Source organism: Rhinolophus sinicus, linkage group LG01 (genome assembly GCF_036562045.2).
Source record: "Rhinolophus sinicus isolate RSC01 linkage group LG01, ASM3656204v1, whole genome shotgun sequence".
Lineage (NCBI taxonomy): Eukaryota > Metazoa > Chordata > Mammalia > Chiroptera > Rhinolophidae > Rhinolophus > Rhinolophus sinicus.
In genome coordinates this window covers 3,110,208-3,133,735 of record NC_133751.1, presented here as the reverse complement: position 1 = coordinate 3,133,735, position 23,528 = coordinate 3,110,208, and the positions used below count along the sequence as shown (strand labels likewise).

At 50.5% G+C, this 23,528-nt stretch overlaps 1 protein-coding gene across 2 annotated transcripts in view; it reads left to right on the top strand.

The window, feature by feature from the left end:
- UMODL1 (uromodulin like 1) overlaps positions 1 to 22,002 on the top strand; it is a 56,820-nt gene extending 34,818 nt beyond the window's left edge. Inside the window, exons 12-22 of one of the 2 annotated variants that reach the window (XM_019745653.2) lie at positions 588 to 845; positions 3,544 to 3,656; positions 6,279 to 6,492; positions 8,695 to 8,832; positions 9,233 to 9,552; positions 12,682 to 12,827; positions 13,297 to 13,533; positions 13,810 to 13,969; positions 15,749 to 15,833; positions 18,993 to 19,195; positions 20,980 to 22,002. In XM_019745653.2, the coding sequence (XP_019601212.2) occupies positions 588 to 845; positions 3,544 to 3,656; positions 6,279 to 6,492; positions 8,695 to 8,832; positions 9,233 to 9,552; positions 12,682 to 12,827; positions 13,297 to 13,533; positions 13,810 to 13,969; positions 15,749 to 15,833; positions 18,993 to 19,174 (1,853 nt within the window). In that variant the 3' untranslated portion in view covers positions 19,175 to 19,195; positions 20,980 to 22,002. Of the gene's footprint in view, positions 1 to 587; positions 846 to 3,543; positions 3,657 to 6,278; positions 6,493 to 8,694; positions 8,833 to 9,232; positions 9,553 to 12,681; positions 12,828 to 13,296; positions 13,534 to 13,809; positions 13,970 to 15,748; positions 15,834 to 16,822; positions 16,984 to 18,992; positions 19,196 to 20,979 lie in introns of those variants that run through there. The other variant, XM_074324964.1, reaches the window with a different exon arrangement.
- The last annotated feature ends 1,526 nt before the right edge of the window (positions 22,003 to 23,528 follow it).

Here is a 23,528-nt window from a genome sequence, read left to right as displayed (position 1 = left end):
CCAGCAGTGCTGACCCCCAATGGTCCACATCACACAGTACTCGTAGAGGGCTTAGCCATTGCCAAGGTCCTGGGGACAGCTCAGGAGACAGCTGACAGCTGTGTGCAGCAGAAGGGCTGGCCGTGCCGGCTCCCACAGGGGAGGCCACGCTGGCATCTGCGAGCTCACTGAGCTGGCTGGCCCTGGACTGCATCCAGATGGAAGTAACTATTAAATGCATTTCCTCTGCTGAGCTGTGCAGGTTCCAAGACTAAACTGTGAAGCCCGCGGGAGCCAGTACTGCCGAGTGCCCCGGGTCCCCCTGTAAGAAGGGCTCTGAAGCCAGCAGTGGCCACCACACTCCTCGGAAGCTCTGCCCGGGGCTTAGTGGGGACGGCTTTTGTTTAGGGAAGTCTGGGGATCTCAGAGGCAGACCCAAAACCAAAGCTGAAGGGGTAGGGGTGCTGTCCAGGGGTGCTGCACCCCCTGAGGACCGCTCATGTCTGCGCCTTTGTGCATATGAGTGTAACACTGGGAGAGGCTTCTCCTTCCTCTCTCCTTGGAACATTTGGTTCATTTTAATCTCAGCATTTATATCTCCTTCCCAGTTCCCACCCCCATTGGAAGGGTCACCGTCTCCAACGTGACCAGCACTGGCTTTCACTTGGCATGGGTAGCAGATCTCGCCCTGCACCCCACGTTCCAGCTCACCCTGATGTCCACACGGAGCCCCAGTGTGCACCTGGAGACCCGGAACGCAAGTCTGACGCTGTGGGGCCTGGAGCCTGGCGTCTTGCACTACATTGAGATAGTGTCCAAAGCATGTGGGAGAGAAAGTGCCAGGGCACACCTGAAAGTGAGGACAGGTAAGGGCTTTCCGAAACGTTTCTCGCCATTTGTTCTTAAAGGAAGGGGGAAGAGTTTTGGTGGGTTAAGGTTGAAAAGAGCTGGGTTAATTGTGGGCTACAGGGTTTCCATTTTCTCCCCAGCGTAGAGACGTCTGGCTCACTTCACTCTCAGCTGGCCTGGGGCAGCCAGACAGGAGGGGGCACAGTTCAGGGACAGGTGTTGGGCGACGGTGGGCAAAGAGCGCCGGACTCTGCTGCTCAGCCACGTCCTGTGGGTTTGCGGCAGGACGCTGCGTGCGGCGCAGGTCTGTGCAGCACTGTCTGTTCCCTCTGACCACCCTCTCGCTCACTGGGCCTGGATTTAGTTTTCAGGGAAGCCAACAGGCAGTGGGACAGACCGCTGATCTGTGAACGCTCCCTCCCCCCAGCCTGGGCTGCAGAGTAGAAGGGAATAGCATCAAACACATCACACGTAAACTCTGATGAGGTGCTGCGGTGGCTGATGGTTGTCATATATCCAGAGAAAATTCCTCTTCCCTCCTCACTGGCATTTGTCACCCAGATATTTCCTCCAATGTTAACTTACCTGAACAGCCAAGGACAGAGCTGATGTTGCAGGGTCGCCCTCACATCTCGGGCAGCTGTCCAGGAGATGATAGCGGTGGTCTCTGAGGTGGGGTACACACCCCTTGGGAGATGCCCAAGATGACCTATAGGGGTGCAGTCAGAAAAGTTCAGCATGTTTGTTTGTGTACTTTACAGTACTACTTAGCCGTGGGCTGGAAGATAAGAGAAAAGGTGCTCGACGCGCTGTCGTGCAGGTTCATGGGAGCTGGATTAGGGGGAGGTCACGGTCAGATGGATAGCCAGGCTGGGCGGCCTGGAGTCTGATGGCTGGTGCCAGACTTTCAGCCTCAATCTGGCCTCCGAAGGTCTCACCCACTGCAGGGAGGAGCTGGTCATGCCTGCAAGGGGCCCACATCTGCGCCCCCTGTGCACCTGTCCTGCTCCCCATGGCTTTTAGATCAGGCCACACGCTCCAGTTGTCATGAGTTTGCATGGGTGGTCCTCAGGCGCAGTGGTCCTGAGGACGGGGGCTGGGGGCTTATCTGGGAATGCGTAGTGGGATGGCTTGTGGTTTGTCTTACACGGGGCAATGGGTGAGGGACTCTCAGCTCCCGAAGGTAGAGCTTTGTCCTTCTCATTCACTGCCCAGAATACCTGGCCCGTAGCAGGGGTCTCCCAGACGCCTGGTGAGTGAGAACTGAGATGGCTGCCGCAGCGGGAGCCGGGATGCAGCCGGGCGGTATTCCTGGACCGGCTCTTGTCCCCCACACTCCTGAAGCCCTGTGCAGAGGAAAAGACTCAGGGGGAGCAGAGCAGTACAAAAGCAGATCAGCGGGGCCATGGGGATGAGGAAGAGCTGTCTGTGAACTCTAGGCGCTCGGTCGTGGGCCGTGGGCACTGAGCAGAGGCGTGACAAGGCCACCCTATATCCCGGTTTGCCTGTGGCCCTGGCACATGAACTAATAATGCCCCCTTTCACTCTCAAAGTTTTCCCCGCTTGCTGGTAAATGACGTGGACACCCTATGCACAGGTAATGGCACAGGTAGGGAGCAGAGAGCTGCAGGGGCTGAGCTGCAGCTGGCTCCTTGGCCTCCGGAAGGTTCTCCCTCAGTGCCCAGGCTTTGTCCCAGAGCCTCAAGTCTGGTGGGCTGTGTCTGTGAGTGTCGGGTGCCATCCCTTCCTTGTACAGTGCAAGTCAACCTCCGTTGGATGTGCTTCTGGGCAAACATGAAAATACTGTTATTAAGATAGTGACATGCTAAGTGAATTAATTCAGACAAAGACAAATACCGTGTGATTTCACATATACGCAGAACCTGAAAAAGCAAAATAAATGAATAAACAAAACAAAACAGACCCACAGATACAGAGAACAAGCTGATGGTGGCCAAAGCGGAGAGTGGGGAGGGAGAAGAAGAAGAAAAAAATTAAAAGGGCAGTATTGATAATTATGACCAAAGGATTGATAATTGTACATTCACATGGCAGAATTGTCACTTGTGTAATATACATACTATATAAATGAGGAGTGACTAATTGTCTTATATGTATTTCTTCTAGCCCTAGTTCAACTATTAGTAGTTTTTATAATTCCTAGTTGGCTGATTACCTTCTGAATCAACATGGATTTAATTTTGTTAGTTAATCATTTCTACTTATAAGAAGTCAAATATTTAAATTAGGTTAAAATGTATTACAGGAGAAACTCCTCTCCTTCCGTATGCCCTCCATAAACATCAGAGTATCAGTCAACAGAATGCTTTGCAGGTATCTAAATTATTACAAAAACACACCAAAAAAACCTTAAAAAGACATTTACAATATAGAGAGCAGAAACCCAAGATTTCTCGAGAAGGTGATAGCATATGGAAAAACAAAACAGAACAAAATTCTGAGAAAAGAAAATTCTATTTAACACTGGAATTTGTTCATGAAAACTGAAATTGCTTAGGAAGAAACCAGATCTAAGAGTATAGATATCTTTTAGATAGTACTTACATGTGTGAAAGTCTTTTCTTTTATGTCTTAGTGTGACAAACACTGAAATAAATTATAGTAAGTTCATGGGGTAAGAAAAAAAAAGACAGACGTGATTGTCTGTTACCAAATATATTACTATTCCAAACATGTGTGTTCTTCCTCCTGCAGTGGCACAGAAGCTCAGTGGAAAAGTCAGAATAGCAAACGTCAGGTATTCAGAATCCTTCTGCAACGTCAGCAGCAAGGAGTCCCAGAGTTTCCTACAGCTGTTCTTTAGGATGGTGAGTCGGTGAAATCAGTCCTTTCCTTCTGGGACGTGTGTGTGGGGTGGGGGGCGGGGAGAGTAGATTCCTGGCTGTAGCCAAACAGGACTTACAGCCAGAGGGGTGCATCCTCGTCCTCCTGGGACTTCCAGCTCAGGCTGCTGCCTGTGTGTCTCTGGATGTGCCATTAAACACACACATGAGTGGGTGGCGCACACACCTTTTCCTCTGCTGCAGCCTTGCCTCACACTGTTTCCTGTTCAGTGAAACTCCTTTGCCGAAGTGGGACCCTTGAAGCAGAAAGCCCCTCCCCTGCCTTAAAAAGAAAACTTAAAAAAAATTTTTGAGATCTAGTTTATATACCACAAAACTTATCATTTTAAAGGGCACAATTCAGTGGTTTAGATTGTATTCACAAAATTGTGCACCTGTCACAACCATCTCATTCCAGAACATTTCATCACCCCTAAAAAAATCCCCTACCCATTAGCCGTCACCCTCCAGCCCCCCACCCCCAGCCCCTGGAAACCACTAACGTGTCTTCTTTCCCGATGGACAGTCCTAGAGATGGAATCATACAATATGTGAGCTTTAGCATCTGGCTTATTGCACTGAGCCAGTGTCTTCAGGGTCCAACCCTGCTGTAGCAGGTGTCAGGACGTCATTCCTTTTTCATGGCTGCATATTCCATCGTTTGGATGGCCCACATTTTGTTCCTGCACTCATCAGGTGATGGACGTTTGGGTTCTTTCCACTTTTTGTGGAATGGTGCTGCTATAATCTCCCACCTTAAACATTTCCTTTTCCTGTCCTTCCTTGCGCTTCCTCCGCCATCTTATTAGCATTCTTGGGACTGCATGTTGTTACGACTTAGTCACAGTAACAATCTCAATATTCTTTTCGGTGGAGGTTAGATGACCCTTTGAACGAACAGAGAATGCACTTGTCATGATCTCTGTGATCTTGTTTGCACAGTGGAAATTTCATGAATTTATTTTAGCTTTTCCTTGTTCTGGGGGTTTCAGACCCAGAACAGGGAGCGTTTGGCAGCGCCACCTAGTGGTGAAATGTGGTGACACGCTGGCGCCTTAGCAACGCAGGTGGCCCCGCTGTAGACTCCATCCAACCCTATCAGCATCACTTAGTGATAGAGCAAGTCGTGCACCCTGCAGGAACTGTCCCACTGAGGGTCCTCGGGATCTGGGGTTCTGCATTATTTATCCTGGGACCCCTAGCTCCTGGCCCAGTGTGTAGCTTCCAGAGATGCTGATGGTTTGATTCATTTGTGTATCCATCTTGTCTGGGTGAAGTGATGGTTACAACACAGCATTAAGCACACACTGAAATCAGCCCACATAGCTCTAGAGATCACATGAGGGAGCTCTGTTTCCACCCCACATTTCTTGATTAGTCTTTCCTCTTTAAACCATTTTCCTTTTGTTTATTTTTGGGGACAGTTTTTTGTTGTTGCTTGTTTGTTTGTCTAGAATTTCAGGAGAGCAAATGATTGCACAACTTATCACATATGTAGGGCTTTAAGATGAGTTTTGGGAGCTTGTGGGTTAATTTGGAGCCTTGCTCTTTGTAACTTCCTAACAAGGGACCTGGAAGTTTGCTTTGAGATTGGTTTGAAAAGCACCTAAAGATGACATTAATCCCAGACTGTGCAGATTCCTCTTAGGAAGTCCCAGAAAAGCAACAGAGACACAGAGAGAGGGAGGCGGAGACAGACAGAAGACAGATAATGGATGGATGGACGGATGGACAGACAGACAGACAGATAAAAGCTGACTATTCAAATGGTGGTGCTGTCAGCCGTGTGGCTGCAGGCAGCTGCTGGTCTCTCGGGGCTGCTGCAGCCTCCGATGGGTGACAACTGACTAACTCAGGTTGACTGTCCGAAGGCTGGGAAGTGAATCCACCTGTCTGTTCCCTGAGGACCCCCTACAGTGAGGAGGTTTCCTCAGTGAGGGCAAAGCCGGGAGGGGCACTTTTCCACAGAAGATTTGCACTGTTTGGACTACTTAAAGCTCATTACAAGATCCCGTGTTTTCCTGGGCATGTGGCTGTCATGGGAATGATACAGTGTGTGATGTAGGGTTCCTGCACAGTGATAGAATAAAAAAGCAAGGCTTTTAGAGGCAGGGACAGTGTGTCCCCTTAGGGGTGTCCCTGGGGAGGCAGTTTTCAGAAAGGTGAGGAGCAAGAATGGAAAGTGAAGTGCTCTGTAGTATCAGGTGCAAAAGGATTGTTCTAGAAAAGCCAAAGTGGGGGAACGGTGTCCCTCCCCATGACCACTCCTTCCTGCCACCCTCCTCCCCCCACCAGGGCTCTCAAAGGAGGGTGGCAGATCCTAAATGCCATTGTCAGCCTCCAATCAAGGGCTAAGCCCCTGGATAGGGCTTTCCCTCTAACCCCGCACTGACCGGCTGGTTAGGGGGAATAGGGCTCTTCTCCCTATCAGACCCCACAGGCACTGGGGACCCAGCAGGCAGGAACGGGCCCAGAACTGACCTTGGCATTGACCTTTTTGCCAAGGCCAGCCCTGCTGTTGGCTGGAGTTTCAGGAACTGCCCCCTTAGGACATGTACCTGTTCCTCTGAGCAGGCAGTTCTTCTCCTCTGCTCTGCTTCCCAAAAGGTGCGGGAGTCCTTGCCAGCCACCATGCGTCAGCACCTGGACGCGGGCGGGGTGCAGCTGGAAGTGACCCGCGTCACCAGCGGCAGCGTCGTGGTCGAGTTCGATTTGCTGATCGTCTCAGACTTGGATGTCCAGGACGTGTCTGCCGCATTCTTCGCCGCCTTTCAGAACGCCTCTCTGCTGGAGGTGGTTGGGGGAGACACCTTCATATGGGGTACGTGGGGGCTGGGCTCCGGGGGAGAACCCCCGGGTCTGGAATGAGAGGCAGTGAGAGCCCAGCCTCTGCTTCTGAAAGAGGTCACTGCAGGAGCCTCCCCTTCCTGCCCCTGGGTTAGATGAAAATGTGAAACAGAAACAGAGAGGACCCTCATCTCTCTTGTGGCCACTAGGCTGTTTAGTAAACCATAATCCTTAGCGGTTCAAGGGTGACCTGCCAAGATCCCGAGCATGCCGCTCCCTGGTCGCAGGTCCTGCCCCCACCCCCTCTGCTACCTGTTTCAAAGGGCAGAGGGCAGATACGTCCCTCTCTGCAGCCAGACTTCCTCCCAAGGAGCTCCCAAGGAGACCCTAGTGGAAATAATTGAAAAGGAAGTACGAAGAAACGGAACTTCGATTATTTTCTCATGTCATCTTAGCTCGAGCTGTCAGAACTAAATACACAGGCTGGGTGGCTTAAACAACACACATTTATTTCTCATAGTTCTGCAGATTGGAAGCCCAAGATCAAGGTGCTGGCCGGTTTGGTTTTTGGTGAGGGCTTGCTTCCTGACATGTAGGCGGCCACCTTCTCGCTGTGTCTGCAGACAGGGGAGCTCCCTGCTGTCTGTTCTCATAAGGACATCAGTCCCATTGGAACAGGGCCCACCTTGACCTCAGCTAAGCTTAATTACCTCCTACATCCCCCATCTCCAAACACTGTCACAGTGGGGGTCAGGGCTTCAAAAGGTTAATTTTGAGGGCTCACAATTCAGCCCAGAGCACATATCCTACTTGAAAAAAAATGATAAAAGACTTACAGTTACATATATAAAAAAAAATCAAAAAAATCAAAGGCAACGTAGATGAATATTTTTCTGATTTTTGAAATGAGAAGGGTTTTCCAAGTTTAAAAGCGGAAGGAAAACAAGCCCACAGAAGAAAAGGATGAAATATTTGACTCCATAAAAATGTCAATCTTTTATATCAAACAAAATACAGGCACCATTATAAAGCAAGCAACAAATGAATTTCAATAATTTGATGAAGAATTACACCCTACATATAGGGAGAGCATTTGCACTGATAAGAAAATACTAAGAACCGGTAGATACATGCTGTAAAGACCCGAACAGACAATACACGAAAGCAGAAACACAAACAACTAACAAAGGTATAATAATCAAAGGCATTCCCACTAAAATGAGTGACTCTTTTGGCCCAGTGCCAAGAGCCATTTTCTAAATGACAACACAGATGGAAGTGTGTAGTGACGCGGGCGATCGCCCACCGAGCTGGTGGGAATAGAGTTTGCTCTCACTACCTGGACATCAATTTGACGATACTCAGCAAGAGCTTTAAAAATGTCCCTCCGCTTTGATTTTGGGATGTCACTTCTAGGACTCCTTCCTAAGGAAACGGTCGCAGTTGGGACCATAGTTTATACACAGTGTTTCTTTAAAAGGAAAAGATTGGAAATAACCCAGATTCCCCAAATAGGGACGGTATCTAGGAAATTGTGGTGTATCTGCCCCACAGACTGTTCTGCAAGTATTGAAAACGAGTTTTGTGAAACCACATATCCTGACATGAGGGAAGGGAAGAATGGAGGACTGATCTTGTGTACAGAACGAGGTCGTAGCTGCGTCCTAGTCTGTATTTTAAAGGACCAGGACGAGACATATCTCCATGACAACACTGTTACATTTGGGAGGTGATCTCAGGGTGGGTTTTGTGTTCTTTGCTGAGTTGCTCCGGTTTCTACCCACTTTCTTCAGCAAACCTGCATTACTGGTAAAAGCAAAGTAACTGTACATAGAGGTGAAAGGCAGGTGGGCTGGGGGCCTTCCACCCAGGACGGTCTTGCTGTCAGGGTCCCACTGCTGAGACCAGGGGCTAGGGGTCGGACCTGCTCCGGGGAACCCAGCAGAAGCTGCTCTGCCCAGCGCCCCTCCCAGCTCCGGGTCAGGAACCCTCCTCCCAAATAGTCCCTGCAGCCTCCTGACACCTGCTCACACCCCCACCCCTGGCAGAAAATCGGGGTGCCGCCCTGTCGCCTGAACTCTCCAGAACTGGCCATCTTCATTGTCATTTGATAATTTTCAACTTTGTTTCCTGAGATGCACTTTCCCCACAAGGCTGTCTGGAAACAGCCATCGCAGACCCCTGCTCACCACAACCTTGAACCTCACTGTGACTGTTTGTTTTCTAAATGTCGCAGATTACGACGAGTGTGAGAGGCAGGAGGATGACTGTGAGCCAGGGACGACCTGTCACAACACCCTGGGGTCTTTCACTTGCAGCTGTGTTGGAGGAACCTCTGACTTCCCTGTAGAATATTCTGGAAGACCCTGTGACGGTAACAGAAGATCCTCATTGTCCCTTTACTGTAGACAATCTGTTCTGTTAAGGACATTTATTTGCAAAGTGCTGCTTTTCCAAATGAGGTCAAGGAAATGCACCGTATAATTTCGTACAAAACAGCAAGTAAGGAACAGACAGGAGCTGCGGGAGGAGAAAGACAGCTCCACACGTCCCCCTCGGTGCTTTTCACTTCAGAACCATAGACAGCAGCCCCTTCCCCTCATGGTGTGTGTGGCTGTGGCTGGCAGGTGCAGGCCCCAGGTGTGTGCTGCTGTGGGGCGCAGACTGGCTCCCCGTCCTCTAGTCACCCCGTGCCCCTCTGTGCCTGGCCAGGCTCCCACGACTGTGTCTACACATGGACCCATACTTTGCTTTTGTCTCCTCATGCCTTGCAGGCGACACTTTTGGCAACACAAGCCAGGCCCCCGGCCCAGAGCAGCCCCCCACTGCAGCAGAAACTAGGGCCACCTCCGTGCAAGGTGCCAGCCCAGCCCCCCAGGGGCTGCTCCCGAAGCTGAACCTGACCAGTGCGGTCAGGGTGCTGTGTGAGATTGAGAAGGTAGCCATCGCCGTGGAGAGGCGCTTCCTGCAGCAGGAGTCCATCCCTGAGTCCTCCCTGTACCTGGGACACCCGTCCTGCAACGTGAGTGACAGCAACAGCACACACGTGTTCCTGGTGGCCGGATGGAGCGAGTGTGGAACCCTCGTGCAAAGCGTAAGTCCTGGGTGCAGCGGGCATCTGAGCTGGCCAGACCTCAATATGGGCAGGTCCGCATCTGACTCAGGGGACCAGGGCAGATTCTGCACCCTGAGGTTGCTGACGCTAAGCGAGGGACCCAGTGAAGGAGTCAGGATAGGGCCTCACTGGGGACTGGGCTACGCCGGGGACCGGGCTACGGCCTGGAACCAGGAGGGGCCTGAGAACCCCGTCCTGCAGGGCTTCTGGTGCAAAGGGCCTGAGGTAGGCCTCACTCAGAGTCAGGGTTCAAAATACCCTCCCCGTGATTCTGATGCACGGGCAGGTGGAGAGCCACCAGGAGAGAAAGGGGGCAGGGTCCATGTGTGCATGTGTGCAGCAGTGTGTGTGTGTGTGTGTGTGTGTGTGTGTGTGCACGTGTGCGTGTGCGCGCACACGAGGAGGTGAGCTGGTGGAGGTTGGCAAGGGCAAGGCTGTGACTGGTCAAAAGTAAGATGCTGCTCCTGCCCTGGGGGTTCCTGCAGGCTGTTCCCAAGGTTGAGTCAGCATGTCTCCCGCCTGTGCTGGGCGAAGAGCCCAGAGTCCAGGCTGCCGTCGTCAGCTGTCCGCTCGATTCCTTTGTTTTTCTGAGCTAGACAAACACCTGGTTTAGCAAGTACACTCAGTTGGGTTCAGGGCCATTCAGAGCAGAGGGAAATTCGTCTCTTATGAGCCATGCCAGCCCTGGATTCACATGAGTCATTGATGCTTTTTGACATTTGTCAAAAACTAGGATTTTCCTGAAGACTTATTTGTACAAACACAATTACGTACAATGAGCAGGTTATGCCTCCCTTTTTTCATTTGTTTGTTAAGCAGTTTAAATTTTATTGACCTCCATGTTTAAAAAAAAAACAGTTAAGTTAAATTTATGGTCACACCTGTAAGATCGGTTACAATTACAGACTGTGCAGAGTAAGCCTGGAAAGAAATGCGACTTCGTCTGCGCCCCAGAGGCTCACTGGACTGTGGCTCGTCTTCATAGATGCACAGAAAGTTCTTGTGAAGCTCGAAGGGGATTCTCCAGGTTTTCTGAGACGCTTTTCAGAATGACCCAAGACACAAAAATGAATGCCATTGTGGGGACACACGCTCCAGACTTGGTGTCTGTCCTCCAGCCCAGCGAAGATGAGGCTTCCTGACATAAAACCGATGTGCCGAGCCGACCGCGCGTTGGCTCCTTAGCTGAAAAGCACAGGGCCCGTAAATGTCCTGCACATAATCAATCCAAAACAGGACAAATGCAAGCCCTTTGCTGTAAGACGCAAACACAGAAGATTAGGTCTCAATTCAAAAGCGTTTAAAGGCTTCCATGCAGCACAAATCAGTTAAGAACCCGCACAAGTTTGCTCCCAGAACCTAAGGCATCACTTGTCTCTACAAAGGAAAATGAATTCTAAACGTTAGCATGGTTTTCAATAATTCAAGTGTCACTGTTTACATGAGAACCTAGAGGGACCAGTCATATCCCATAGCAAAAGCATTTTTGAAATAATCAGAGTTACCGATGTTTGCCCAGGTCTATTTACCAGACACACAAGGAAAATGGACCCTATCATTTCCTATAAAACAGCAAGTAAGGAGTAGACACAGGAGCTGCAGAGGAGAAGACAGCTCCACACGTCCTCTCACTTCAGAATCGTGGAAAGCAGCCACGGCCCGTCTCAGTCCTCTGAGCGTCGCCTTACGTACTCACGTTTCCTTCTCAAGCCCACCGGATTCCTTGTCTGTCCAATTCATGTGTCCCCTTAGTATTGTTAGTCTCGGGATTTCTAGTCTCAGCAAACACTGGCCTGGCAACCCTAGTGGGCTGAGATGCTTCATCTTACAGTCCACAATCTGCCTTGATCTCTCGCCCTCCGAAGAGTCCGGCAGCTTCCACTGCGCTTGGCTGTGTGTTTCCACCAACTCCCATCGACGTTTCTTCATCCTTCATCGTCATCACTTTCAACCCCGCCCCTCGCTCCCTCCTTGTTCGATGGCTCTGGCTTCCCAAGACCTCACACAAGATTTCCCCAGTCTAGTTGGAAACCGGAGGCCGGCAAGCGAATGGCAGTGCAGTGCCCACTGCTAACTGTCAGGCCACTGGGCCTCACCACCACAGGTAACCCCCTCCGGTGACAATGGGGGAGGTGTCAGCAAAGGGGCGTTCTCCCTGGACAGCCCACTGCCATGACAGTCAGACTCCAAGCCATCAGCCAGCAAAGTGCTCCCAACCCCTGGTTAGAACTTCAGGCCTTTTGCCAAAACAAGGACTTCATTGAGCTTCAGTGAAATGACAGCGATTTTCACAGAAATGTTCCCCTTCCCCTTCCACCGTCTCCACTGGAGCAAATTGTGAAACGGCCCATCTCACGGTCTTTGTTCGTCTCTGTTTTTGCGTCTGGAGAAATGTCCATGGTCTCTTCGGAAAGCCCATCTTCTCGTAGTGGTCCTGTCATCTGGAGTCTTCTCTTGTTTCTGCCGACCGTCCACATCCCGGAAATGCGTCCTTACTCCCAGCTGACCTTGGGATATTTCTCTTCTGGGTCCAAACCAACTTGCTCTGCACCTTTGTTTATCGGCCTAAGTTCATGAACATCAAAGGCTGATTTCCCTGGAGCCTCACGCCCATGGGCCTTGTCGCTGTCACATACCCCAATCCTCGTCAGGACCATGTTCTGCTCTTCAGTTGTCTTCTGGATTCTTGTTTCGTTGTCATTTCCCCAGACCAGAGAATTTCGAAGGAGTAAAAATTGCTTAGTTACAGACTTTAATCAATTTATTTTAACTCCTGATTCCCTGGGTGAGGGCCTCGCAATCTCATTTTCAGAAATATACTTGGGGGTAATTTGGGGAGGCGTCTGACCTATTATTTTTGGGGTGTCCCCTCATCTAGTTTGTCTCTGGTTCCCTTCCAGTGAAGAACATGGCACAGGAAATGGGTGACAACCGGTGTCATGACTTCATGCTCTCTTTGACAGTTTATGTTAGGAAAAAAATCATTTGGGTTTTTATATTTGGGGGGAAAGCTTTTTAAAAGACCACCCCTGCCCCCAGAGCTGGGCCCACAGCCGTGCTGGGGTCCTGCTCGGCACGGGAGCTGGCTCACGCCCTGTTTGTGTTCAGAACATGACAAACACCGTGGTGAGGACGACGCTGAGGAACGATCTGTCCCCGGAGGGTATCATCCACCACATGAAGATCCTGAGTCCCATCCACTGCGCCTTCCAGAACGACCTCCTGACGTCATCGGGATACACCCCAGAGTGGGGGTGAGTGGAGACGGCCCGCCCCACCTCTAGCGACTTCCTTTGGGGTTTCTGTAGGCTTCTCATCACCCGAGGACCCTTCTGAGAGACTGAAGATACAAATGGACAGTGGCCAGGACTTGAATAATTTTTGTCCCCACTTCCAACTCACGACCAACCAGAGAAAGCCAGATACACTCCCCTAACCAATCGCACAGGCCACCCTGCTGCTGGCGAGCACCCCACAGCTTCCCCATGGTGACGCTCCCTTTTCTGCTTTACAGCTGCCCCTCTCTGCTTGCCTTTGCGTCCCTGTCCACACAGGTGATGGGACTGAGCCCCCTGCTACCGCCAGCCGGGGTAACCAGCCTCTGCTCACTCGTTTGGGTGGTCTCCCTTTACTTCCACACTTGTTTGGAGTTGCTTTTTGGGGAGGCATGGGACCACGTGGGGCCCTAGGATGAAACCTCCTGCCAACTGCTTCATCTTGCAGGGTTTATACCATCATTGAGGACCTCCATGGCGCTGGAAGTTTCGTTACGGAAATGCACTTATTTATTGGAGACTCTCCTATACCTCGAAATTACAGCGTGTCTGCCAGCGATGACGTCAGGATCCAAGTGGGGCTCTACAAACAGAAAAGCAACCTCAAGGTGGTCCTGACTGAGTGCTGGGCCACCCCGTCCAGCAATGCCAGGGACCCGGTCATGTTCGGCTTCATTAACAACAGGTAGGGGCTTGGTAGGCGCTGGGCACTGCCACTCCCTTGCTGGTGGCCTGCTTTGGGTTCTCTGAATTTTCAAACTAGCACAGGTATGGACCTGGGTCTTAGGTAAAGCCCACAGGAGACTCTCCTCTTGGGGACTGGAGAGCTAGCCGTCCTTGCCTTCCATGGAGGCTGGTCAGGGCATTCTGTGCAATCAGATGTATTGCAAGGAAACTCATCTGGGAACAAGGACAGGAGGGCCAGTTTGTAACTGATGAGTCACCTTTCCTCTCCCCCCAGCTGCCCCATCCCCAACACACACACCAACGTGATCGAGAATGGGGACTCCAACAAGGCCCAGTTTAAGCTGAAAATCTTTTCCTTCATCAACAACTCCATTGTCTACCTGCACTGCAAACTTCGCATCTGCATGGAGTCTCCCGGAACCACGTGCAAAATCGTAGGTGCTGGGTGTCCTAAGCTTCTGCCTGGGTTCTTGGTCCTCGTTGCTACAAGGAGCATTGCTCTGTCATCGGAAGCCTGGGCCTTGGGCGGCTCGGGTTCCAACTTCTGGGAGGAGGCGCTGGGCCCTGTGGACACGGCCCCAGAAAGGTAGGAAATGAGGTCTGGGCAGCAGGCAGCCCTTGCGTGGAGGACAGATGTAGTTGGATGGCAACGTAAGTCCTTCCTGAGGCCGTACCGACTACTGGCCGTTACCTCAGACCTTCCTGGTCATGATGCTGGCGTGCTTCTCCTCCAGGTGACTTAATGCGTATGTAGGTGTGAAGATGCTATTTTAATTTTATATTATTTTGTAGCAACCCTGGGGGAGCAGTACTGAATCGTTGCCACTGTGGTATTTAATCAGGCTCTTGTCTTTCCCTGTGTGCAGCATTCATTCTGAGATTATGAATAACCTTATATCCTCATTTCCTTTGACTTTTGACTTTGAAATATGCTTTGCAGCCCTGAGGTTTGAAGGCTCTTCTTCAGACCACAGACAGGTGTGAAGTGACTGTCACGTTGTCTGTGGCTGAGGACAGTGGAGAGGGCTCTGCTTGCTGTTGCTTAGGCCACTGCACGTTTCCGTCTCCTGTGGGGGTTAGCATCTCTCTGATCCTCACAGAACTCCTGCAGTTTTCCTGGGGGACCCGCCTTCGTGCACCAGTAGACATGGCTAGAAGAAACCCAATGGTGGCTGACTTTGTTGATGTCACCTTTTCTCAAACAGCACATCTTCCGGAACAGCAGGAGGAAAGGGACACAGATCCCTGATGACTGCCGGCAAAGGGCACATAAGCCTGCTCCCGTGTCCACGAGCCCCTCAGAAATGCTGAGAGTATCAACAGCACAGTAGCACTTTCCCTCGGCAGGGCTGCCAGTTCTCGAATTCTTTACAATATGAGCTCCAAGCATTTCTGTCCAAGTTCCTTTAGGATGGGTACTGTCTTAGTTTCCTGCGGCTGCTGTAACAAAGTGCCACAGACTGAGTGGCTTACACACTGGAAATTTGTTTTCTCACAGCCTGGAGGCTGGAAGTCCAAGGTCAGGGTGTTGACCTATTGGGTCCTTCTGAGGCCGTGAGGGAGAATCTGTTCCCGGCCTCCCTCCCCGGCTTGTAGATGGCTGTCTTCTTCCTGTATCTTCCCTCTTTGCATATCTATGTCCAAATGTCCCCTCTGTATAAGGATACACCCCCATGGCCTCATCTTAACTTGGTCGTCTGCACAGACCCCTCTCCAAAACAAGTTACATCCACAGGTCCTGGGGGTAGGACCTCAACATCTTTGGGGGGACATATGCAACCCACAGCAACTATATAGTAAGGCGATGCCATCATGTCACTGAGCTTTCCCATAAGGCAAAGCCATTAAAAGGGACAAGTAGCTACAGCCAGCTGTGGACAAGGCAAAGGTGACTCTGAGAGCTGTGTTGAGATGTGACCCCCGAGGGGCAAAGGGGACAGTGCCAGTAACTGCAGACAGCTCCAGGAGCGGCTGCGTCTCACTGCTCGGGTGGACCCCACGGGCCCCAACGCTCCCTCCCATCATGCTGGGCGGAGCTGCGGTCTACATGGTCCAGGCCTGGCAGCCCTCTTCTCCCTGTCTGCGCTCATCCAGCCTGACTTCATGTCTCCAGCAGGAAGAAACCTATGAATCAGAATCACCCCTGATAGGGGGTAAACTTCTCACAAACGTTGTTCAACTAATTTTGAAATTTCTCTCCTTTTAAAAAACAGAATTGCAATGCCTTTCGGTCACTGAGAAGCGGTGAGCCATCTGCAACACACCAGACATCCTGGGGACCCCTCATTCGGTCTGACGGTGAGTGGGTGACTTGGTTTAGGCAAGTAAAGAAAAGATGCAGCCACTTCCATTGCCAGCATGTGAGCCAACAAGCAGTTACGTGGAACATGGAGCTCTGGAGATTCTCCCAAAAGACCCATAATAGAAATGATGCCAGCTAACGTTCATGGACGGCCCCCAACTTTCCAGGCTGCGATTTGCTCTTCACGGGCAGAATGTAATCTGCTCCTCTTGGCAGCCCTGGGAAGTAGGGTCTATTATTACCCCATGTTGCAGATAAAAAGATCGAGGCTTCAGGAAGTCGGCACAAGTTTAACTAATGCAACAATTGAGCTGCCTGTAAAGGCTGCAAAGCCTCCTGACCCTGGATCAATGTGCCCAGGTCGTCAGGTCAAATTCTGTGTGTGTGTGTGTGCGTGTGTGTACATATGTGTGTGCATGTGACTACACATGTGTGGTGTGTGCATTCATGGTGTGCTTGCCTGTGTGTGTATATGTGTGTGCACGCACGGGAAGGTGCCACACACAGGGACTGTTTTATTTTAGGTTTGGTTAAATCAGAAGATGAAAAAAAATGGCACTTCCGTTCTCCCTCAGTATAAAACTTCCATCAACCAACTCCATTCTCTGTATTTTCGAAACTCACCATCAGTTTTCCAGGAAAACTTTTTTTCCCTTTGTGATCTATCCTATTGTTTTGAAAAAAAAAATGGTTTGGGGAAATTGTGTGTCTTAAGACAGAAATTGTTAGCTTGTCCCCCAATATCTGTTCCCCTCTCTTTCCATAGTCATAGAAACCACAGTTTTTAGCTGGCATGTGGCTGCCTGGAATAAAAACTATAATTTTTTATATATAACCAACCTGGCAGCCAAGTGTGGCCGGCCATGTGAGTAAGTTCTGGCCAATGAGATGCAAATGGGAATGTCCAGTGACAACTTTCTAAGGGCTGCTCTCCTGGAAACGTGTGGTGCCCACTCTTTGCCCCATCCTGCTGTGTGACATGCAGGTGACACGGCTGCAGCCAGCCGCCATCCTGGACCATGAAGAGTGCGGGGACAGGAGCTGGAAGGGCCGAGTCCCGAGGACACCGTGGAGTGAAGCTGCTGGGCCAGGCCTGGGCTCTGACCTGCAATTTTTATGCGAGAAAGAAATAAACTTCCATGTCCCTCGTCACTCCTACTTTGGGTTTTTTCTGTTTTTCGCAGCCGCACTTTGATGGCCCTCCTTGCTCTCTGTATTTTGCTGTATGAGAACGTCTGTGTTCTTAGCTGGGGTGGGGGTGCTGATCAGGACGTGGAAAGGGGGGCTTCTCGGTTGCTGGCTCCATTGCAGCATTTGGGAAATGACAGAACTCCCAGGCCCCAGGCATGGCCCGTCCTGCTGACTCAGTCTGTGCACTGGGCTAGTGCCGGGTGTTCACACGGTCCCTCAGACACCTGCAAGCCTGGGTCCTAGGGCGACATTACATCTTCATTTTCTTAAATTGCTGAGAACTGGGGCCCTACCATGAAATAGAACGTATGTGAATTGCATTGCCATTTCTAGACGACCCACCTTACATTTACTCAGATATTACAGACTATGTGAAAACTGGAGTGGAAAAAGCAACGGGCTTGGAGTTAGAAGAGCTGCATTTGAATATAGGCTCTCATACTTAGGAGCTGTGTGGTCTTGGGAAAATTATTGAATCTTCTGAATCCTATTCATCCACCCATCCATCCATCCATCCACCCACCTATCCACCCATCCATACACCCACCTATCTATCCATCCATCCATCCATCCATCCATCCATCCATCCATCCATCCATCCACCCATCCATCCATCCATCCATCCACCCATCCATCCATCCATCCATCCATCCATCCCATCCATCCATCCATCCATCCATCCATCCATCCATCCATCCATCCATCCATCCATCCATCCACCATCATCCATCCCATCCATCCATCCATCCATCCATCCATCCATCCATCCATCCATCCATCCATCCATCCATCCATCCATCCATCCATCCACCCATCCATCCATCCACCCATCCATCCATCCATCCATCCATCCATCCATCCACCATCCATCCATCCATCCATCCATCCATCCATCCATCCATCCATCCACCCATCCATCCATCCATCCACCCATCCATCCATCCATCCATCCATCCACCCATCCATCCATCCATCCATCCACCCATCCATCCATCCATCCACCCATCCATCCATCCATCCATCCATCCATCCATCCATCCATCCATCCATCCACCCATCCATCCATCCATCCACCCATCCATCCATCCATCCATCCATCCATCCATCCATCCATCCATCCATCCATCCAACCCATCCATCCATCCCATCCATCCCATCCATCCATCCATCCATCCATCCATCCATCCATCCATCCATCCATCCATCCATCCATCCATCCATCCATCCATCCATCCATCCATCCATCCACCCATCCATCCATCCATCCATCCATCCATCCATCCATCCATCCATCCATCCATCCATCCACCCATCTATCCATCCATCCATCCATCCACCCACCCATCCATCCATCCACCCACCCACCCATTTATTATTCCTACTGTATGTCAGGCACTGCTCTTTCTCTGCAACATGAGTGTGCTACATTATACCTCATTTTTATCCAGAGTGCTGCTATGAACGGGTGTGCAAGGATTTATTTGAGTCCCTGGTCAGTCTTTTGGGTCCACACGCTCCTGTTCTTATTGCCTGTGGGGCAGCCTGTGCGCCTCTGTGCTGTGGAGCCTGTGAGCAGCCCCGGAGCTCTCCACCTCCACCTGCTCCCGGAGGGCCTGTTGCTCCCACATGGCCTCCTCTTGGCCAGTGCCGACCCAGAACGTTGGGAAGGGTGAATGTTCTGGGTGCTGCGCTCTCCTGGACTTGGGACACCTTCCTCGTGACCTTTGGGAACCCACAGGCACGTGGGCACACACCTCACTGCCAGGGTGCATCAGGTGACTCACATCCGGATGATAATGTTACAAAGGAGCGGACACGCGTGGAGAACTGCTGTACCCAGACTCCATCCTGAGCCCTCACCACACTGTCTCGGGGCTGGGGCCCCGGGTCGTACCAGCCCACGGAGATGCGGTCCTCCTGGTCTGGGCAGACCTCCCACCTTTTGCCTGTCTCCTCCCCTCCAGGCGAGTCTCCAGGAGCAAAGCCAGGGCTGGCACCCAGCCACATTGTCCTCATCGTGGTGGCCATCTTTGCCGTGGTGACGGGAGCAGCTGCCCTTCTCATCATGCGCCACCAGAGGATGACCGGGAAGTACAACTTCAAAACCCCGTCGGACGACTTCAGCTACCAGGTGTTCCATGACTAGGCGGTCCTGTCTGCCCTGAAGGTGGGTGCGGAGCGAGACACGAGACACGTACGTCTGGTGCACGTGTCCTGCCTGAGCCACCGATGGAGACAGCATAGTGTGTCCCAGTGGCTTTGGCAAAGGTAGATTTGTGGGCGTCAGTTTTTCGTGCCTGTGATTTGTAATAAGAAATATATATTTGGCCTTTGCCCACTATTCCTGGCACAGACCTACCCTTGGTTTCCTAAGTGATGGGAGCAGTAAAGGTGACTTTGTTATGTTAATGAGACGACTCTTGGAAAGCACCCAAGGATGGGGCTAGTTGCCTGTGTGATTAGACGGTTGGAACTTTCAGTCCCACCCCCCTGATCTTCGGGGAGGAGAGAGGGGCTGGAAGTTGAATCAAGCACCAGTGGTCAATGATTTAATCAAACAAGCCTATGTAAGGAAGCCTCCATAAAACCCCAAAAGGACGGGGTTCCGGGAGCAGGCATGTAAGGTATGCGCGGTTCTCCAGGTGAGGTACCAGGCAACCAGCAGTGGGCAGTCAGCTGTGCGGATCAGGAGGAGAGAGCCGTCTGGGGTCACGGTGCCTCCTGCTAGTCGAGTGGAGTGAGGAGCAGTGCATTTCACTTCACCGTGACCCTCTCATCGTAAAAAAACGGCCTGCCTCAGTGTCATGCCCTAGTCTCTGGTTTGGGGCCCAAGAGGTTTGGGTCATGAAGACCCTCTACTTCCTGACACTGCTCCATCCATGTCTCCTGTCAGGGGTGCTTTCGTGGGGGACATACCCACCAGTGACAGGCCCCTGCTCCCCATTTCCTCACTGGGGCCAGCAGCTTCCCCAGTCACGGCCGCCTTCCCTGTGTTTGGCTCCTTATTCTCTTGAGGTAACAGCTCTTCGAAACAACTCAGCAAAGTGTGGTGATGCCTGATGCCTCCTTGAAATCAGGACATTTGTCCCCGAGAGCTCAAGTGATGCCTCTCTCCGCCCAGGTCACACAGCAGAGGCAGATCACAGCACACTTCTCCATTAGGGGACGTCCCTTGTGGGGTGACTTTGTTTTCATCAGAGAAAGCGTCACCTGCTCTCCTGCCCCCTTTGCTCCAGGCACGCCTGACAGCTGTGCACCCATTACCCAGGCTCTCGGAACCCTTACAGCCCCGATGGAAAGGGTAGGCCAGGGCCAGCACCCGAAGCTAGTCACCTCCCTGGAGAGAGTTACACGGGAATTTCAGTGAATTTTATTTAATATTTAAATGTGAACCACAATCATGGGGCCAACACTTGTCCTGCTAAATGTCCAAGGAAGCCCGGTGTCTTGGTGTTGAAGCTGGGCTGGGCTGGACGTCCCCTCCTTGAAATCAAAACACCAGAGGGAATGTCGGCCTCTCTTCTTATTCTCCTGGGGCTTTGGAAAAACAGCTATAACTAGATCTCACGTTCCTGCAAAAATCTGTTCTTTGAAAAACATCAACCACCCACCCTCCACACACCAGGTTGGCACTCGGCACGGGAGCCCCACTTCGGGGGGGTTCTGCACAGATAGCACAAAGGCCCTGAGGATGTGGCCCAGCTCAGGTGTGCGCCAGGCACACCTGCCCGCTGCCGTGCAGCAGCTTCACTCACTGGAGCCAGGTTGCAGGCACCACGTGTCTGGTTCCGCTGTGCCTCCTGGGGGTCACTGCCCGTCTCTCACTATCCAGCCAGCACAGAAGTTGTGTCCTCGGGTGGGTGACAATCCTCTACTGCCATACTCTGGGGGTTTGCCTGTGCGAGCCTCTCCTTTCTGCAAACTGACCAGGTGAGTTCCTTCCTCGTGCAGGTAGCTGTGACTCAAGCTCGGTTCTTAATTCATCAGCATTGATGGAAACCTCTGTCCCACATCCCAAGTTTGGAGGAGCCCCCAAGATGATGAAAAACACTAACTTCACCTGCTCCCAGGACGCCTGTCAACTACGTAGGTCCCAGACAAGCAGGCAAGTGAGAGAAACGGTTGGAGAAGTGGGCAACGTGTTGGAGACGCCCGGAGCTCCAGACACAGGGATCATCAAACTGAGCGTGAATGCAGCTCTACCACCATCCAAATCTCCTCCACAGCCCCAGCGCTCCCCTTACCATCCAAATTGGTCAAAGTGGCCCTTCTTGGTTCTGCTCACCACTGACATCCATCCATCCATCCATCCATCCACCCACCCACCCACCCACCTATCCATCTATCTATCCATCCATCCAGTCAGCCATTCCACACTCCTTGTCAAATACATAATAGTCTTCATTTTCAAAGATATTTGACAGTGCACTTGAAGTTCTTTTAACAATCGGTCAATAATAAATATATTGCTGGTGTTATGTTTAGTAGACTATGCTCTAACTTTTCTCTTGCATCACCAGGATATTGTTTTTATTTACACAGCAGTGACTCAAAAGCCACTCTCTTAATATGAAACTCTTTATAATAAGTAAAAATAACGTAATTTATTCACTATTTTATATTTTCCCAGCCATGTTCACAGCCATTTTTAAATGTAATCTGCCACAGGGGGAGGTACCATTTACCCATTACACAATGGATAACCACAGAAGAAATGGGTGAATTATTTACTTAAGGTCACAAAATGAATTAATGAGGAAATGAATCTAGAACCTAAATAGTTTAGTTTAGAATTTTCTCCATTATGTCATGTTAACAGATAATGCTTTTTACTTAAAATAAATCGAATTGTATTTGATAGTTAACTATACAGAAAGTATAGTGTTTTTCCTTGATAAACTTAGAATTATAACACAATCTTTAATTTTTAATTCATGAGATTAATTTTGTTGAATATAATTAACTGCCATTAATACAAACATTTGGGGAAAAGTGAGTTTTTTGATTCATTGGCTATTTTCAGAGTCAGTAAGGAATTAAAATATGTAACACTGCAGATAACCAATTTTGAACAAGTAGAATAAACTGTATATGACGTTGAAACATTATGGTGCCGACTGCTCTGTTTGGTTCAGATGCTTACCCAGCATCCTCCAAGGGCCAGGAGCTGTGCTGGGCACTGAGGGCTCCAGGAGCATGTCCCTGCCTCTTCTTGACCTGCATCCATTTGTTCTGACATCTGCTCAGGATATATGACTTACTTTTCTTGAAGAAGAGACACTGAACATGCAATAACCCAGGTTTGGAGCCCCGTGGCTGTGTGGCTCTTTGGACTTGAAATAAAGTAGTTGATGTGCATTTTAAAACTCCATCTTTAAAACTTCACCTACCATTCTCATGTAATTGCAAGAAATAGGTGGTGTTTATTCATCTGTGTTCTCCGTAATACAGTGGTACCTCGGTTTTCTAACGTAATTCGTTCCGGAAAACTGTTCGAGTTCTGAAAAGTTCGAAAACCGAGGCACGATTTCCCCATAGAAAGTAATGCAAAATGGATTAATCTGTTCCAGACCTTTAAAATCAACCCCTAAAACTGCAAATTTAGCATGAATTTTACTATCTAATGATACCATTGATCCATAAAATTCACGGCGTTCGTAAACCGAAACGTTTGTCAACGGAGACATTTGAAAACTGAGGTACTTCTGTAATGGAAAGTTTGGTGTCCTCTCTTTTCCCCTCACCTGTCCCTGTCTCTTCTGGGACGAATATTTCCTGAGCACACGCTGTGCACCAGGTCTTGGGCTCAGTGCTACCGATGAAATTGTGGAAGAGCAGACTGAGCCCTACCCCCGTCAAGCACGTGGTCTTGTTGGGGAGAGAGTCACTCAAAGCCAAAGGTGATGGGAGCCGTGATAAGTGCTGAAGGGACAAGTCAGAGGTACCCCTGACCTGGTACATCCCTCTACCCATTCTCCTCTCTATGCACCCATCCATCCATCCACCCACCCACCCACCAAAGAATGATTACTGAGCTCCAGTTCTTATCCTGAATATTAGAAAGACAAAAGGCATGAGGCAGAGTCCTTGCCCACAGGAACTTAAAACCCATCTGGAGACAAGCCCCTGAGACCACTACAGGCATAAAGTCAGGGAGGCTAGGGAGGGAGGGAGGGGAAGAGAGTAATGCACGTGTGCACGGAGGCTTCTGGGATGCTGCTATGTAGGAATATACTCATATTGCCTGCGTATTGCTTTCAATCCTCTAATCCTAGAATCCTCTGCTGGCGAGGCTCAAGGAACTAATCCAAAGCATATTGACACAGAAGGAGGAAGGGAGGGGCATCTGTAGAGGTTTTTCACTGCTCTTCAATGTAGATGTCACCCCCCAGTGTTGTGCTGTGCACAGCCTGTAAGGCCTTGGAGACCCTCCAGAAGACCCCTTCACAGACTGAGTGGGCTCTGGGTCCTCCTGCCTGTGGAGTGAGGAGATGCTGTGC